General features: G+C 41.4%; 1 protein-coding gene across 3 annotated transcripts in view; it reads right to left on the minus strand.

Annotated features, from left to right (window-relative positions):
- Fam160a1 (family with sequence similarity 160, member A1) overlaps window positions 1-19,891 on the minus strand; it is a 125,240-nt gene that overhangs the window by 79,400 nt on the left and 25,949 nt on the right. Inside the window, exons 2-3 of one of the 3 annotated variants that reach the window (XM_011240082.2) lie at window positions 8,991-9,051; window positions 1,689-1,912 (exon numbers count right to left, since the gene is read on the minus strand). In XM_011240082.2, coding sequence (XP_011238384.1) covers window positions 1,689-1,793 — 105 coding nt within the window. In that variant the 5' untranslated portion in view covers window positions 1,794-1,912; window positions 8,991-9,051. Of the gene's footprint in view, window positions 1-1,688; window positions 1,913-6,626; window positions 6,748-8,990; window positions 9,052-19,891 lie in introns of those variants that run through there. The other 2 variants (NM_172682.3, XM_006501333.3) reach the window with 2 other exon arrangements.

The raw sequence follows: 19,891 nt of genomic DNA on the forward strand, positions 1-19,891 counted from the left end.
CCCTCTAACAAGACAGTCTCATCTTCAGCTCTGTATATTTCAACAGGAGGGTGCTAAGCACCTGCACTGTGCTTCAGATAACGCACGGTGTCTGATAATGTCAAAGCCATTCATACTGGATATGGAAATGACCGGTAGAATTCTAGAACCAGTATTTACTCTCAACAGTATGAAAACAAGGCAGACACATTTCTGACCCAGGACATTCTAGCAGCACTCCAACTGCTTTGGATAAAGAGACAGAACTGGGCAGGGCAGATGTACCTACACACCATCAGGAGGTCAGGGTCTCTAAGCCCAGCACCCAAAGCCAAATGGATCACATCACAGTAACCTCAGGAGGAAGGTTCATAATCAAATGTATTATATGCAAACTCAGGAGGCCCCAGGGCAAAGATTTCACATTTAAAAGGTAGGCTTCACCAGTCAAATGGATGATAAGCTGAAAATGCCAGCAGTGTAGAAATCCACTCTAAAAATAGACACAAATATTTAAGTAAATCAATAACTGAGCATATAGTGATACACAGATACACTGTGCATCGTATACGCACAAAATAATAAACACGTTCAAACAGGTATCTCTCAGGGTTCACGGGCCTACTTTGGAACTGCTGTTTTAAAATGCTTTCAAACGTGCAAAGCCAAAGGTAGCGATCTAATTATCAAGAATCACCCTGAATTACTTTCTTTCCTATAGGAGTGGTGTCCTCGGTACCCACAGTAAATCCATTAAAATGTGAACAATAACTCAGAGTAATGGAAAAGCACAAAAAATCATGGAAGCTTTACATCGAGCAGTGCAAAGCAACTACAAGATGGGAACAACCCAGTAGCAGAATTGATTTTGCTCTTTTTTGATCTAAACTGTGTCCCCCTATAATTGCTGTGATTTACAGGTTCGGGGCTTTAACCCATGTGTTATTTCCAGACACAGGAAGGAACCTGATAGTCATTAAAAAACTGTCACATAAATAGCCACTTACCAGCTCACCTGGGGAGTATGACGTTGGACAAGTAGGAAAAAAAAAAAAACAAAACAAAACACCAATTTTGTTTATTTTACTCCCCGCAAGCTTTCTGTGGAAAGGGGCAGGCTGGTAAATTTTCTAAACATACAACCCTTAATTATCCATACCAACCGATCAGAGAAAAGCTACAGAGAAGTCAGAATGAATCATCCATAGAAACTAATGGGCTTAGAAAAGATGATTCACATACAGCCAGGCACTTGTTCTTACAGTGTAAGGGCTCACAGGGCTGATGATGGCCGAGCACTGAGGTCAGACCCACCGGCTCTGGACTCAAGGGACTGAGATCTCTGTACCAATGTCGGGTTTGGTAATTCCTTGACTGCAGAACCTCCAAATGGTCATTTAACCCATTCTCTACCAACTATCTTATTGGTTTCTGGAGAAGATTAAATGATATAGAAGATTTGAAGTTTTCAGCATAGTACTTAGTAAATGCTTCATAAACAAGTCCTTTGTGAAAACTGTGTTTTTAGTCAGATACACACTGTTGGAAATCAGGAGGGAAAAGCTGCTTTTCTCTTGACTGAAAGGGCCATTCCCACCCAGTGTTTCAAGAAAGCCAGCTAGCTGTCACAGAGTAGGAAATCTTGGTTCAGTGTGACAGAGGCTGGGGCGTGCTGACAGCAGCATTAAGACATGGAGCTCATATATTACCTGTGCCCAGTGGTTCTTAAACACAATCATGCATGTTTCTGGGTCAACTCCCTTCAGGCTCACAGCCTGCTGGAGTTTGCTTTCTGTAGAAACCGATGACATCATAAACCTTTGACGCTTTTAAGTCATATTTAATTTTCAAGAAAATGCCATAAGCAGTCATTAACTCCAAGTATCATGTTAAAAATGTAATTTCTTCAGTCTTCATGGTCATTTTCCAAAACCTGTAATGACAATAATCAAAAAATGCATCTTATGTTCATATATTAAACTGGACACTAGCTATTAAATTTAAATAAAAGGATAGACAAAATCCAACATAAAGAGTAGCTATATGACAGTTAGAGCGTATTATCTATATTCAACCTAAAATATCTCCTAGTCTCTCAACTTGTTCCTAAAAAATTGTAAACTAAGGTGCCACTAACCTATGTGCATGTATTAAACAATTATGGGGTTTCTTCTCTCCATTAAAAGAATTCATTATCCACAAGTTATTGCACCAAGTCACCCAAGTTTAGTTTCTACAACTAGGTCAGAACTGTGCTATTGGCTTTCATCAAAGTTTATGAAACACAGAGTAATAAGAAAACTGCACATCAACAGTCACAAGAAAAAATAGTTTCTTGACCCATGGGTGAGCTTCAGAGGCTACAGCCCAGGGAATAAAGGGTTTGCTGAGCAAATGGGAATAGTCAAGTTCAGATCCCAAGCCTACAGAAGAGCTTGGTTGGTGCGGTGCCTATCCATCCCAGCATTCAGGAAGCAAAGATGAGAATCCTTACTGCAAGCTGGCCAGCTAGATTAGCCACAAGAGTAGTGTCTGGTTTCAACTGAGAGACCACACCCTACCTCAGTTAATAAAGTGAAAAGTGATCTAGGGAGACCCATAGCATCGACTGCTCATTTCCACATGTACACAGGCACACACACCAGCACACACATAAGCACACACACCAACACACACATGCACTCACACACACGTGAACCAGAATATACACACACACACCATCTAGACTCCTTGACTCAATACAGTTGAGTTTTGTTGCTTTGTTTTTCAATAACTTTATAGTGAAATTGAAAACATTTGAGCTACAAGAGATCCTACATCACCAAAAGAAAAAAAAATAGAAGGAAGGAAAGAAGGAAGATTGAGTCTCAATCATTTTATGGCTATAAAGTAGGTGAAGTTTTCTAGTTTTTCTAAAATACAATAGGATTCCAAGTAACCTTGACAAACTGGTTAGGAATGACCCATCAAAAACAAAATAGTGAGTAAAAGGTGGAAAACTTATAAATAAAAAATGAATTGTGTGGATGAAATATAAAGAAAATCTAGCTATGATACTATCTTCATTGGAAAAACTTAAGGTCACAGACTGTGTCCTGAATCTGTAGGAGTCTCTGACAAAAGCAGTAAGACTTTAGTATTATCCAGACAGTTCAATCGCCCAGAGAAGGACTAGGGAGAGCTCACAATAGCATTTCTTTCAGTGTACAGACTGGAGAGAGTCCCGAAGAAAGTAATTACAGTTATCAGAGCACCATGCTAAGTCCTCAGACTTGGGTCTGCATGATGGCTCAGCAGTAAAGAAGCGTACAACCAAGCCAGACAACCTGAGCTCAATACTCAGATTCCCACACAGTTGAAGGAGAAAATCTGAAAAGACTGTAAATTATCTTCTGATCTCTTTACACTTTCCATGGCATGCACATGTGTGAGTGTGAGTGAGTCCGTGTACACGCAAACACAGATAGAAGACAGACAGACAGACAGACAGTCAGTCAGTTAGTCAAACAGATGTGAAAAATACCTACAGACGTGTGCAGGTTTGGAGGAGCTAATTTCAATGCATAAGAAGGATGTCACAAAGGGAACACTGATCAATTGTTCTTCTCCGCCAACCACAAAAATGTGAGAACAGATCTGGTACTGATTCAAGCTGGATTTCTAGGAAAAGCTCTTCGAGAGTATAGAATTAAACACAAGAAAACATGAAACATTCAAAAACAAGAACTCCTATAGGTGCGAGGACAATTCAAAATAAAGGATTTTTAAAACAGGGGTTAGTCATAAGAATGGAGAGCTTGCAAGAATAATTATTGCAAGTATGGTTTTAGAGAAGAATCAAAGAGCAGTTAGTGTACTGAGCTATGCAGCAAGGAAGGCCTATCTAAGGACTACAGTCACATACTTGAGGAAAACGGCCTGTGAAATTTTCCATAGTCATGTTTACTGTAGATATATTTGAGTTCCCAAACCTGTATTTGCTAATAATACAAATGGGTGTTTTCCATGAACACTGTCCGCCAATGGCCATGGCCCTTGCCACAAGCAGCTGTACTTCAATGGATCCAGCTGATGGTTGAAATAATGGGAGCAGCAGCCCCACATTTGCAGACCATGGACCGCAACTCCTGGTCTCCTTACTTGGCCTAGGATACCTGACTATTGTTTATCAATGTCTAAGTTTGCAGCTGTGTGCTAAGTGATAAAACCGGATTATGAGTCAACGTCCTCACCGCCCTAAGCATTATACGTCTAAGACATCACCAATACCTTTATCCAGAGGCTATAGTGATAATGAAGACAATCAAAGCACCTAGTTTATCCCAGAGGTTGAAAAACTGCAAGACATCTTAAGATGCTTTCCAACTCCTGGATTTAAAAGTCCTTCTTCAAAGCAAAGAACAGCATCCATCCTCCTAATTGCCTGAGTAAAGAAAATGGGAAGGGGGAAGAGTGCTGTTATCTAAGGTGCTTCAATACAGCTCTCAGAGAGGACTTATATTTAGAATTCTCGAGATGGAAGAATGCAATCCAGAGGAAAAACATCTTAGCCAAGGCTCTGCGCTTACAAGTCAGCTTTGATAGAAGTAGAAATAGTTATGTCTCTGGCTCCCAAGTCCAGAGCACTTTCTAGGACGTTATACTCTTCTTAAGGGCTGCAGTGCCTCCCTGGCCCGACTCCCTCAGGTTATCCATCTTTTCTAGGAAAACACAGCTCCATTGGTTTATACTTTTCCAATCACACTTTTTGAGATGGGGGGCTTGCAAAGATTCAAACTGTGTCATGGATATAGAAACAACAGCAAAAATAAAACTTGGGAGGGAAAGAAGAAATGAAGAAAGTTAGATAGTCTAAACTAGAGACAGAAAAACCTGTGCCAGAAGATCCTCAACACAGCCACAAACACACCAGATGCTTCCATTCCCCTCTTTGTCCAGGTAGCAGAGAATTAAATGCCTGGTGTTTTCTGGGGCAATACGAACCTGAGAGAGACAGCTCCATATTTAGGAAAGCTATATCAAGACTCCAGTTTCTGAGTCAAGGACTTCTAGTTCCTTGACTGACAGTTTCAATACATTGTCTACATTTTCCTCGGGTTTATGTTGTTCCCATCATTTTTCTGCATTTCCAGCTCATGACCAAAGGAAACAAATGAAGCACGGAGACAAAAAAAAAAAAAAAGCCAAAAGCTAGAAACAGGTGAGTGACCACTAACTAGAATGTATGAGTCACAAGCATGGTAGTCATTTCTCTATGTCCTCTGTTCTTCTCAGTCTAAGCCATGTGATATTGGGATGGTTAGGGTGGCATTTGTCACTCTTCATACAGAGCCAAACACTTCCCATAAATACATAAATACTCAAATCCCATGCTTGAGAGAGCTCCCCACAATGCTCCACTTTAACACGTGATTGTTTTCTTCCTTCAAACAAATCACTCACACACACACACACACACATACAGACACACAAATCACTAGCACACACAGACACACAAATCACTAGCACACACACACACAAATCACAAGCACACACACACAGACACATGAATCACTAGCACACACACACACAAATCACTAGCACACACAGACACACAAATCACTAGCACACACACACACAAATCACAAGCACACACACACAGACACATGAATCACTAGCACACACACACACAAATCACTAGCACACACAGACAGACACATAAATCACTAGCACACACACAGACACACAAATCACTAGCACACACAGACACATAAATCACTAGCACACACACACAGACACACAAATCACTAGCACACACAGACACGTAAATCACTAGCACACACACACAAATCCCCAGGGTACTGTTTGTAACAGTGGTAGCAAACAGGTTTCATGGTGTAGTTGCTAAATTCTTTATTTGGAGGAGTAAGGATAAAAAGAGATAGCTTGTCAAAAGACATTTATGACAGCCTAGAATTTAATCACAAAATTTTCACAATGAAACCAAAACTGACTATATCATTTCCAAAGACATCACCATTGGCTACATTTCTATCTTTAATATTATATATGGAAATGTTTTATTTCATCAATGTGGAAAGAAAATTTACATTAAATATTAATGGTAACAGGACTAGCAGCCATAAGAATCAGACATAGTTTTATTGGCCCTGTTTTGAATGGCCATATATTTTAGTATTTGGTTATGAAAGAATAAACATATGCTCCATATTACAAAATTATACAATATGAGACATAATCATCAAAGCGCAAGTCCTAAGGGTTCCTTTTCCCTATGTCCTCAGAAGCAGACCATCAAGCAACCTAGATGAATGAGAACAAAGTACATTCACACGCATGGATAAAGTGTCCCAGTGAAGTCCAGGGCTTTATAAACAAGCTGAGATTCTGCTTTTCCTGACCACACCTCATCCCAGGGTAGAACTGCCTCGACCTCATGCCCAGGCAGCCTGACTTCCTATTCTCTGGAAGGCTACAACACTTAGGCAAGTTAGGCATTCATCAAAAAAACACATTATCAGCACATTATCAGGAACTTTGTTGTTGTTGTTGTTTTTTTTTTTTTCTATCCTTTCAACCATAAAAGAGAGAAACAAGGATAGAGAGGGAAGGGGTGGGGGTGGGGGGCTTGTTATTAAATTACTTACTGCTGATTAAGGGCATTGAGTTCCTTGAAGCAGGTTTGCTCTTTGCTGTGAGGATATCTAAGCTCTTCTTGCTTCTTCTTTGCACATAACTTCTTAACAAACCACAACCAACCAACAAGACCTCACACACACCACTCCTTCTTGAGACCCTAGCATTTATAAACTCTCTGAAAAGTCCCCAGAATTCTAAGGTCAGGCAATCACAGAAACTATTGGCAGCTGGCCAAAATCACGCCCCTGCGTGATCAGCTGCTGTGGGGAATCTGAAGCAGCCGCATAGCCCACACCTGGTATTGAAGTGAAACCATATTCCCATAATGTTTCTTTGTTTTTCAAAGAAACAAAAATTCGCACTCCAAATTAAAAAAAAAAAAAATTTAAGCAAAGGGACAGCTACCTTTAAGAACAGAGAACAGAGCCAAAACAAGATGGTATTAAGGGAAACAAGTCAGGGAGTGCTGCGTCTTCAGGGTTGGCGTGCCGGGTCAGAGCAGTACCCAGAACCCTGGAAAGGCCAGGCCGGCTCCCTTACATTTCTACTTCATCTCCTCCTGTTAGTTCTGTTGATTTGCAGAGAGCTTCGAGTTCAGAGCTAAGCTTGGGAGCTAAAAGCATTAAGTCTCCACTTCAGAACTTAGCCTTGAAGCTAGCAGGTGGGGTACAGGCTCTAGCTCGGTCTCTAAGAGCTGTGAGACCTTAAGGAGCAAAGGAGGGAGGTCTTCATTAAAACCCACTTAGGTAACTGCTTAGGACTCAATCTTTGTTCCTTAGGTCTCTTCTAACTCAAATAATTATTTTATGTACTTTATCAAAGCTGTTACAGTCAGATAACCACCAATGAAATATAAAGGCCTTTGGACAACAACTTATAGGAATTCTAGTTGCAATGAGTTTGTATCTGTACCATCTTTACTACTGAAGAACATTTCCTTTAAGAAATCCACAGTCTAAAATCTAACCACTCAACACAAATTCTGTGATTAGTAATCTTTGCCTTTTTCTCAACAACTGTCAGTAGAAAAACTCATTGTTTTAGACCACACATTTGGAATGCTCTAAATTGGTTGCTACTAAATACATAAAAAGTCTATTACCGTAAATGTGCTTACCACATAAAATTCTATCTAAGGGTGACAACTCTTCAAATATTGGGAACACCTGAAGAGAGGTGAACTTGTTGGCCTCAATTACAACTAATAGCCGAGGGGGCTCATTTTGTACCCAACTTCCTCAAACAACCTCTTCTTAGAGCCAAACAAAATCTTACTAAATTGACATCCTCCCATGCTGTAATCCAGCCCACCCCACTCCATCCCTACGCCCCACCTCTCTCACAGTATTGAATGGCAATGCTAGACCAGAGAAAAAGACCAGGCCTCTGGTGTTCCTGTGCTTGCCTCAATTTGCCACAGTCTGACTCTGACCCATGATTTCAGTAAGGAAGTAACTGTTCATTCCGCCACCTTGGTTAATTCACAGAATATGCACGAAGCAAACTCTCCCAATGCACACATTCCAGATGGCTTCAAGCTGGGATAAATGCAAGCTTCAAAACAGTTAACAAGATTGCAGAGCACGGTTAATATACCAAGGAATAATCCCACCATGTTTTTACACATTAATTTCACAAAAACAGGCTTCCTTCCAACTAGGTCACATCCATGTTCCCTACAGCTGAATGCAAAGCAGAAGCAAAAGCAAAAAAAAAAAAAAAAAAATCAAAATTAATATGCAAATTTATACCTGAAATTTGGTTTGGAACTATTAAAGCCATTTAAAGCACCAGGTATATCAACTATTCTCCTTCCAAAAAAGTTTAAAAGCCACTTTTAAGATTTATTCATTGTAAAAATTATATAGAATACAAAAGAGCCTAGTAGTTCAGATCCTAGAGCTATAGCTTTAGTGATAGTTGTGTGGTTTGTGACTTCTGATAACAAACACCCATACAAACAGAGAGGGAAATTGTCTAATTCAGGCCTCAGACACGGAGCCTGAGACTGTCAAGTCAGACCTCAGACACATTATTTTAATCACTATTATCTCTCTACCTCAAGTGACATACAGTATAGCACTATTTAAATAGCAAGCAATTGGGAAGACCTTGTATATTCCTCAACACAGTCTGGTTAAATAAATTATAATATGTCCATATAATGAATACTAAGTCACAATTTTAAAAAGAAGTGGTTCTTAAATACTATATATATATATATATATATATACACACACACACACATATATATGTTATGTATATATTTATTTTATAATATATACATATGGAAAGAATGCTAGGATATATATAAAATACCAAAGATAGCATGCCATACTTAAGGGGGAAAAGTAGAGCATTCTTCCACATACCTATAAATCTGAAATGGTCTGTATGAAGGCACAGGCTGTGGGGCACTCGGTGGTGAGGGAACTGCAATGAGAGGGATACTTATTTCACTATATGCTCTTTCCACTTTTTAAATCAGGTACTGCATATGTGAACTAATAATATGCTTTGAGTGTGAAATACCCCACAGGCTCACATATCTGCACTCCAGAAGACATGCAACTTAGAAAGGTTGGGAGCCTTTAGAGTTGGGGTGAACTTCCAGAAGTGGGCTGCTGAGAAGCAAAACTGCTAGTTGCAGCCCATCCCCAGTCCTGGCCCAACACCCTGCATCCTGACCAGCACTGCAAAGGAACAAGCTGCCTCCCACCCCAGGCCCCCCACCATTCCTGCCGTGATAGACTAAATCTCCAGGACTGCGAGCCGGAATAATCTTTCTTTGAAGTTATTTCTTTCAGGTATTCTGTCAGCGAAATGAGAAAAGTAACTAATGCAGAAAATTAGAATCACTGGATAGGTTTTGGTTGTGGAAAAACCTAGCCATGTGGTTTGTAGAATATCAGAAGCACTCTTAGGGGAAGGGGGAGGAGTTTGGGGCTTCAGGTGACAGAAGTCCAAGAATGCTGGAGGCGGAGCTTACTGGGCCACTCTGCAGGGAGTTCAGAAGACCACAGAGCCAATACACATACACAATGAAGCCCGTGCTTGTGCCCTTTTAGAGGGGTCCAAGCGCTCTTGCTTGGTGGAGCAAATTTCAATGCAGCATAGCATTCAAGTTACCATTCATTGTTCTTAATCATATTTACATGAATGAAAGCAGAACATGGAGAAGCAATATGTGGAAAATGTGCAGCTTGGCAAGGGAAGAAGTGTGAGAAGTTTAAGGATGCAGACAAAGTGGGTGTCATTGTTAAGAGACTGAGTGCAATTAAAGAGAAACCTCCCACTGTCTATTGGGAAGATGGGAAAGGTCTCTGGAGGACAGGACTCCATCCATCTAGTCTATAAAAATATAAATTCTCTTGAAAGGAGAAAATAGATAGTGCCTGAGAAAGCAGAGCAGCAGCACAGCCGTGTGTTAGACTGCCAGAGCAATGTCCTCCCCGGCTCAGGGCTCAAAGGCCACTGGAGCTGTGGAGGAGAGTGGCCAGGCTACATCACAAGCTGGATGTGGCAGCAGCGTCCCTGCTGTGCCACTTTGCAAAAACCTAGAACATAAGCTTTATAGTGTGAAGGCTTACACCAAGCTGTTGAAGCTAGACAATGTCTAGCTCAGTAGGATTCCCTTCGTGAAGCACCTAGGAGTGTGTGCAATGGTAGGAAATTGAAGCCCAGATGTCTTAGGTGCTAAGAAAGCAGCACACCCACTGGAACAAGCTGGAGATTCCCAGTCAAACTGACCCAAGGAGGAGTCTACATTTGCTACAGAAACCAGGGCTGGAGGAGCAGGGCCACCCAAGCCTGTGGGAGCTCTAGGTGTCAGACTTGAAGCTGCATGGTTGGTGCTTGCTCTGGTAGGTTTTGATTTTCTTTGATCTGTTCTTTTCCTTGTTATAACCCCATCTAGATTCAGAATATTGACTTGGTGCCATTGAAAACTGGAAGTGTAGAACTTTGTCTTTGATTTTACAGGGGCTCAGAGTTAAAACATTACCTTGAGTTATGGAGGAGACTTTGAACAGTGCTAGAGTTGTAAAACTATGGGGACTTTTAAAGTTAGTCAGAATGTTCTTTACATTATGAGATGGCCATAAGCCTATGGAGGTCAGGGGCCAAATGGTATGGCTGAATGTAAAATGTCTTCCACAGACTCAAGTGTTTGAACAGTTGGTCCTCTGCAATGGGTGGCACTGTTTTGGAACTCTGTAGAATCTTTAAGTACTGAGACTTAGATGGAAGAAGAGCAGAGGGTCACTGGGTAATGGTGCATAGATCCCATGTTCTAACCTGGCTCAGCTTCCAGCCCAAGCTCTCTTCCCCACTGTCTGTTCCTTCTTTTTTTTTTTTTTTCGTTCCTTTTTTCTTTTTTCTTTTTTATTAGGTATTTTCCTCATTTACATTTCCCATGCTATCCCAAAAGTCCCCCATACCCTACCCCCCACTCCCCTACCCACCCATTCCCACTTTTTGGCCCTGGCGTTCCCCTGTACTGGGGCATATAAAGTTTGCAAGTCCAATGGGCCTCTCTTTGCAGTGATGGCCGACTAGGCCATCTTCTGATACATATGCAGCTAAAGACAAGAGCTCTCGGGTACTGGTTAGTTCATAATGTTGTTCCACCTATAGGGTTGCAGTTCCCTTTAGCTCCTTGGGTGCTTTCTCTAGCTCCTCCATTAGGGGCCCTGTGATCCATGTTCCTTCCAAGTAGCCAGTCAGCTCATGCTTCTTCCCCCGCAGTCAGGAGCCTCTCGGCTGCAGTCTCTCCTGACGGGATGAGCTGTATTCCCTGAATAAAGAGCTAAAATAAACCCTTCCCCTCAAGTTGTTTTTGCCAGTATTCTATCACAACAATGTGAAAAAGAACTACCACTCAGCTGATGTCGGATAACTAATTAATTAGTGTGTGTGTGTGTTGGAAAATAATCTGGTGGTTCCTCAGAAATTTGGAAATAGTTCTACCTGAAGACCCAGTACACCACTCCTGGGCATATACCCAAAAGATGCTCCACCATATCACAAGGACACATGTTCTATTATGTTCATAGCAGCATTATTTGTAATAGCCAGAAGCTGGAAAGAACCCAGATGTTCCTCAACTGAAGAATGGACACAAAAAAAATGTGATTCATTTATACAATGAAATACTGTTCGGCTATTAAAAATGAGAACATCATGAATTTTGCAGGCAAATGGATGGAACTAGAAAATATCATCTGGGGCATCAAGTTTCCACAGGGCTGCTGGTGAGGTGGGGGTGTGCCCAGGTGGGAGAGCACTCTCCCAGAGGCTGGGGCAGGAGGGTGGGGGTGGGACCAGGAAGAGGGATAGTGTAAATAAATAAAATAATTTAATAAAAAAAGAGAATATCTTAAATAAAAGGAAAAGCTCCTAAGTCCAACTGAAGTACAGCAATAATAGCTGTCATTCTTCAGTGTCTTCTGAGTCCTTGGAGAAAATCAAAGTATCTGCACAATGACACCAGTTTGCTGGAAGAATGAGTAGCTTAATACAATTTGTTTGCTCCCATGAAAAGCTCAGAAGACATTTGAAACAAACATCTATACAGCAAAGCCCACTTGTGTGGTCCCTCAGCATGCTTAGGGCATTGGTTCCAGGACCTCTGTAATGCCAAGATCTATAGATCTACCACCCAGAAGATCATCTCTAGAGTACTTATGACTTAAAAGCTATGTGAAACAGTTGCTATGCTGTATTGTCAAGGGACTAAACACAAGAGAAAAGTCTGTATGTGTTCATCACAGATGCAACATTCTTATTCTGGAATATTTCCCATCTGTAGTTAGTTGAATCTGTGGGTGTGGTCTTGCTAAGAGAGAAAGGGCTGGCTGCACATCTACAGTAGTGAGGCACTTAAAGTCCAGTGCAATAAATATGGACCAAACCCACATGCTGGGAAAGGGGGAAGGGGAAAGGGTTCAGAAGAGTAGCAATCTCATTTTTACAGACCACTGGCCTTAAGGCTTGTTTAACATTGCTGTGAAATAACACCAACAGGATTAACTTTACGCATCTTGTTTTCAGTCTGTGGCATTCATAACTCTAGCAATCATGAAGCTGATACTTTATCAAGCTTTCTGTCAACGAGATCAGTGGATCTCCAAATACAGTCCCGAGGCCCCTCAAGATGACTTCCAAAGACTCTCAGTAAATTTGTCAAGAACCTCTTTTTAAGAGAAACGACAGTAAGGCTAGGTGCAGTGACACATGTCTATATTCCCATCACTTAGAAGGCAAGAGGAGCGTGAGTTCAAGAGCAGGTTGGACTGCATAATGAGACTAGAGGGGGGCTGTCAGAGTGAGTCAATGCAAACATAGCTCGCTACAAAGATTGCTCCCAACACAGACAGAGTCCTGCACTACTGCTTCCCACGGTCACACTGCAAAATTTCTAACACTACCTTCCCAACTCTCCTAGTTTGGACTTTCTTAACGGTTTTTGTAAAACTTCTATAAAATCTGGCTTTTTTTTTTTTAAAGACTAAAGACTGGATAAAAGCCAAATATCATTACCTATAAATATAATTCTTTTCTCTTATGTGTATGGTGTTTTTACCTGCACATGGGTCTGTGTTCCACATGCCTAGCACCCACAGATGCCAGAAGAGAGCATAGAATCCCCTGGAACTAAAGTTAAAGGGAGTTGTGAGCTGCCACGTGGGTATTGAGAACCAAGCCGGATGCTCTGAAAAAGCAGCCAGTGTTCTCACTTAATCACTGGGCCATCTCTCCAGACCCTGCCTGTTTCTTAAAACATTCTCTTTTCAAAACATTAAGTCGTTAAGAGCAGAGCTGGCTGCTTTGAAGGTTGGCTTCTTTTTGCCACCGTCTTCATTTCTAAGGTGGAATTTGGCACGAGATTGGTCACCCCACCCCCTCTTTCATGGTGTGGTGCTATGCCAGAGTGAGGCACACAAACTGTGTGCCGGTTAGATGCTCGAATGCATGTGTACTTCTAGCTCTGCACACAGAGGTGAGGATTAGCCATCAGTCACTGGCCTTTCAGGGACCTGACAACAGAAAAGCTCTTGTGTGATCTACTCTGAGCAGTAACAAAGGCTCCAAGATCTGCTGCGGGGTCCAGAATTTAGGCTTCCTACTTCTGCAAGAAATAATAGCTAGTCCCTCTGTCACAGTAAGGTTGGCTGGCTGGCTGCTGCTACTACCTGCCAAGCAAACCTGTAAAAAGGCTGGCCTCCTAAGGAGAATGGCCCAAAGCAACTGGAAGAGGCAGCTAGGCTACATCTGCCTCAGTTTGTGCATTCTTGCCTTTGCAGTAACTGGCAGAGTTGAGATGGTTCCAGGCTGTCTATATTTCTTTAATTAAACTTCACTACATTAATATAAGTACTGCCATGTCTTTATTAGGAGGGAGGAACAAGAAAAGACAAATCAAAGACTGTTCTAAATTAAGTCGTGCTTCAGACACATTTCACACTGGTGTCTTACCTCTCCTGGAGTCGGCGCTTCAGGTAAAAACAGAGTCTAGGAACCGGCACTGGTTCCTATTTCCACTACAAAGTGATCTGCACTTTAGACTCAACTTTCAAATGCAAAGGAGGCCTGGAATGCAGCTCACACATAGGGCTCTGGTCTAGCACAAGTAAGCTCTAGGTTTGACCCCTGGTATCACATTAAACAAACAAACAAATAACACAAATAAATCAAAGGCATTGTGAAAGGAATATGGAAGCAAAAAGGAAACCAGGTACTTTTTTTTCTTTTGCAAAAACAATTTTCTATATTATTCTATACATGTGTGATAATTCGCTCTATTGTTTATCTGCCCTGGAGAATCTTCAAAAATTGATGATCAGACCCTATGCTACTAGAATGTATATCTGAAACTTCTCTAGGGACTATGTTATAACAGTACATAAGGCAAGGCATAAAAAGTATTCAAAATTTTGACCGACATTCCCTTAGCAAGGTACTTTAAAGAAGCCAGCATACTTCTCCTTAAGGTGGATAAATAGTTGAGAACCCAACATAGCAGTTGGTATGTGATTCAGGATGTACAAAAGGAATACATGTCATTGAGTGTGAGAATTATTTTCACCACGGAGAGGTGGCTATGACGAAAGGATGGACCATCTAGTGATTGCCATATGCAGGGATCCATCCCACAATCAGTTTCCAAATGCTGACACCATTGCATACACTAGCAAGATTTTGCTGAAAGAACCCAGATATAGCTCTCTCTTGTGAGACTATGCCAGGGCCTAGCAAACACAGAAGTGGATGATCACAGTCAGCTATTGGATGGGTCACACGGCCCCCAATGGAGGAGCTAGAGAAAGTACCCAAGGAGCTAAAGGGATCTGCAACCCTATAGGTGGAACAACAATATGAACTAACCAGTACCCGGGAGCTCTTGTCTTTAGCTGCATATGTATCAAAAGATGGCCTAGTCGGCCATCACTGCAAAGAGAGGCCCATCGGACTTGCAAACTTTATATGCCCCAGTACAGGGGAACACCAGGGCCAAAAAGGGGGAGTGGGTGGGTAGGGGATTGGGGGGGGGGTGGGTATGGGGGACCTTTGGGATAGCATTGAAAATGTAAACGAGAAAAATACCTAATTAAAAAAAAAGAAAAAAAAAAAAGAAACTGCACCCAGCTGGTGGACACTTATCTAGTCCCTCAAGAATATGTTCAAAATGGCCTGAACCCCAGAATTCACTGTCCACTGGACTTTGTCAATTTCTGGGGTTTGTTTTGCTCCTTGCTTTTTGAGTGGGAGACCTCATGGAGCCAAGGACATACACAATGGGCTTCACAACACATTTTCCCCGCAGCTACCCTGGAGAAGCTTCACCAACAGGAATTCTGTACACACAATGTGCACCAAGTTCCATGTACATGATATACACGTAGTTTCTGTTTTCATATTCAAGGACTCTAAAGCTGGCAAGCCATCCAACAGACAGATCAGATAAAATTAAAAGACAGATTTTGCCACTATGTAAACATGTCTCTGTTTCTAAAATATTTTAAACCTATTCCCACAAATATAGTATTAAAACCACTGCCAATTAGAAATTCATAATAAACAGGATGCTCTATTGAAACATTTTTTTCAAAAGGAAAGGAAAGGATAATTACAGAGCAGAAACAAACAATATAAGTCTCTGGGTTTCAAGTACTAGTATTCATCTAATGAATAAGAAGGGAAATTAGCAGCCATAAATTCCAGCTAATCTATGGCTTCTTTATTTAAGAGTTAAAAAGAGAATTTTCATTTTAAATCTGGCCATGTTTGGTTGTTTGGGCTTCCAAAACCAAACTGATCATATCTAAAGACTTTTAAAGTCTGAGTATTTTGTTACTACCACAGAACATTGTGTATAAATATAGTGTTTACTGAAAGAAGAGAGAGATTGTCTTCAAAAATTGGCCCAACATCTTCTATTATCTATTGAGAGTTTCATCCTTAAGAGGACAGCAGAGGAGTGCTGGATGAAATAGTTCACAGGATCCCATCACGCAACACCCTTCATCTAATATAATCAGTATTCTATATTTATTGCCTGCAAAAAAAAAAAAAAACGTAATTACTCGTTGATTTGATCAAAATTACTAGGTGACTTGAGCAATTGAATCAGCCATCCAGCCTATGGAGTAATTAGTCAAATCAGTGGTCTGTCAACACGACTAACATTTTCTGAAGCATGGATTAGACTCTACAACAATATGGCAATCCTTCCAAATCTGTTCCCAGGCCTTGGTTGGTCTTGTTTAACTCACAGGCTATATTCTTCATAATTTAATTCACTCTGTACACCTAGGAACTTTTTCTTCCCTTCAAGGCAAGAAAGGAAAGTGACAACAGATGCTGCTGTACAAAATTCAGTGAAATCTGATACTCTTGTTTCAGGAAAAAGAAATGAAAGGACAGGAGAAAGAAAGGGGTCGTTTTTGTTATCAGATTTGAGGGATGCAGTCAAGGAAAAGGAAATGAAAATGGGTCCTTACCAATCAAACCCCTTCTCAGAACTTCACATTCCGTTAAAGGCCACAATCCTGCTGGTTTGGTGCCAAATGTCTCTAAAATGTTCTTACCCAAGGAGAGTATGTTTTGGAAAGGACGAGGAAAGCAATATATTTAAAGGCTGGGGGAAATTTTCTTCCATTTACTAGGGTCAGTGAAACATCTATCACAGGGACACACAAACACCTTGCAGAATAAACGATCAGAGGCGCTCCACTGGAGATGAAAGAGCCAGTGCCTCTGGGGGCCTGAAACAAGTAAGCTTCTGAACAGATCCCCCTGTGATGCCTCGCTTCAATCTAGTTTATACAATTGTGGAGAGAACCAGAAAGCAGAGCCTGCTATCCCAAAAATGCGATTCAAAACATTTCTACTCTGGCTCCCTGGAAAAAGAATCTTTTCAGAGTCATTAAATAGGATAACAATATAATGAAAGTTTAAAACAAAAAGCAAAACTGTTCAAACTAGTTACAGGTACTAACTATATGAATAAGAATATAAGATTATCCTCTACTTGGCCCAATGACAACACGCACAGAAAATGGTTGCAGACTTATCAGAAGTTAACCGGGCACATTTAACTGACACCCTAAAATCTAATTCCACCTGTTTGGACTAGAGAAGACCATTACATACATACCTGTCCCATGTATAGTTCAAAGAACACGTTGTTATTAAATGTTCAAGCAGGAGGACTTGAGAGATGGTCCAGTGGATAGAGTGTGTGCTGCACAGGCATGGGAACTTGATCTCAGATCCCCAGCACCAGGTAAAAGCTAGACGCAGTAGCTCGAGTGAGCCTGTAACCTCTGTGCTGGGAAGGCACATAAAGGTGGACCCCAGGGGCTCATTGGCCAAACAGCCTACTTAAAGGTATGAACTCCATATTCAATGAAAGATTTTGTCTTAAACAGTAAGATGAAGAGCAACATAGAAGGACATCAGACATGGCGACCTCTGACTCCTACACAAGTGTGTGTGTGTGTGTGTGTGTGTGTGTGTGTGTGTGTGTACACATACACATGTGTATATATATATATATATATATATATATATATATATATATACACACACACACACATACTCACAAACAGAGACAGACAAAGGGGGAGGGTAAAATTCAAAACAGAATATTGCCCATTATAATTTCAGCCAATATGCGTGTGTTTGCCAAGCTGGGCAACATTGTGCTGAATTTAAGTGCCTATTGCACAGCAGGTCCTTAAGCCTGCCTACTAACATCACTGACATCTTTCCTCTCTCCACCTCTTATTTTAACTATGTCTCCCTATAGCAAAGCTGGCCCTGCGTGGTACAGCTCTTTCAAAACTGGATTCAGGCCTTCTGGCAGGTGGGGGCTTCTCTTGGATCACTCACAAGTTGATTCCATGCCTTGGTCATGGAGATGCTTCCCAGCGATAGAACAATAACAGTTACTAAGACACTAGGGAAATGTTTGCTCCAGCAAATGGTAGCAATGGCCACCAGGGAGAAAGGCTGCCATTCACAGAGCAGTGCTGGATACCAGACACCGCCCTACACTGTCAGTTTGTCTTTACAGCCACCCAGTGAGATGGGGACTGACTGCCTTGCCCATTTTATAGAAGGAACAACCAAAGCTTAAAGAAGTCAGATCGCAGGCAGGATACCGGGTCAGTACCTAGAGGATAGCAGGGGAGAATCAGTCTGTAGCTGTGACCAAGAGAGAAAGCTTTGAATGGCTTCACCAAAAGCAGCTCCTAAGTCCCAGTGGTTAGTTCGTGTGTTGACACCTAGCTGAGAGGGATAGGAGAAACACCCACACGGGGCAATGGGAAATGTGTTGGTACACACTCAAGGAATGGCCTTCCCTCCCCTTGTACTGGGTGATCACTGGGATTGGGTAATTGCTGTGATGTGTAAGATGGTCCTGTCTTCTTGGGACTGAGAGATTTATTCTCTCAGCTGGGAGCAGCCCTGCTACTGACAGCCCTTTCCCAGAAACTGCTCTCTATTGAATACCTGAGGGCAGCCATACCCATGATTAAGAAAGCATGATAATCGTTTATTATCCATCATCACAGCTTTCTGAATGGCCAAGCCAGGTCTTGAGATTTTATGGTTGGTAATAAATGCCTCTGCCTGGGCCAGAAATAGTTCAGAGCACAGATCCTAACTACAGATATCCACCTCGGAGTCTGCACCCAAGATGGTAATGTAGCAAGCACAGCTCCCATCAATCATCTAAGAAACAATACATTTGAGGTTTCTAGATAGGAAAGGAAGGGTTTTAAATATTTTAAATGGTACAAGCCTTCAAACATGGAGCAATCTCCGCCTCTGCAATGCAATCTGACAAATACAATCCAAGTCTGCTTCAGTGTGCTCAATGGCTATTTTCCAATGAGCGGCCCTTTACAGTTCCAACTGACTACCAAACTATGTCAGGAAGAAACACAAGTTTTGTGTTACCTAAAGCACTGCATATTTATATTTCTACTCAGTAGGCATTTATCCTTCAGGTTAAGCTAAAAAGTAGTTTGGCTAATTTATAAATGCAGAAATAGCAACAACATCAAGAACAAGAATAATAAACTAAGCCAGGTACTTGCTTTTTTCTTTCAAAAACAAACTGTTCCAGGGCTGCAAGTGTAGTTAGATAATACCGAAGGGCTATACCCGTGGCTATCTTGCCACTTCTACAGAATGCAACCAAAGGCCTGCTGGTTTTGATGACAACTCTTCAGAAGACAAAATAGAGCTAATCAATGCCCCATTTATGAAGTCAAGTCCCACTAGTCTCTCCTGGCTCTGAATAGAAATAATCCACTCTAATCACAGTAAGGAAATATTTTGCCTCCATAATTTTAGTCAATTGATTTGTAATAAAGGTAAGATATAAATTTAACACATTGCCAGCCTTGAAATGGCTGTTCTTTGTATAGCTTCAAATCTTCACAATACTACAGAAATGCTGGACACCTGGGTCATTGCATTTACCTTTCATCCTATGCTACTAATATAGAAATATATTAACCCACGCTGTGCAGACCTTCCTAGTGAGTGCCCCCACCCTTCTGAGTCTACAGAGCAGGGCTGTACCACGGGAGTGGCTCAGAGAACTTGTTCCAAGGCAGGAGAAAAGAAATCAAGCTGAGTCTGTCTCTAATGTCTAGCTCCATGCCACAAAGAAAACCTACAAAGAGAAAGCAGTGACCATTCTAAGGGGTACCAATGCCTCTGTCTGAGGGGCAGCCACATTTCAGGTTCCACACTC

This window comes from Mus musculus, chromosome 3 (genome assembly GCF_000001635.26).
Source record: "Mus musculus strain C57BL/6J chromosome 3, GRCm38.p6 C57BL/6J".
NCBI classification, from domain to species: Eukaryota; Metazoa; Chordata; class Mammalia; order Rodentia; family Muridae; genus Mus; species Mus musculus.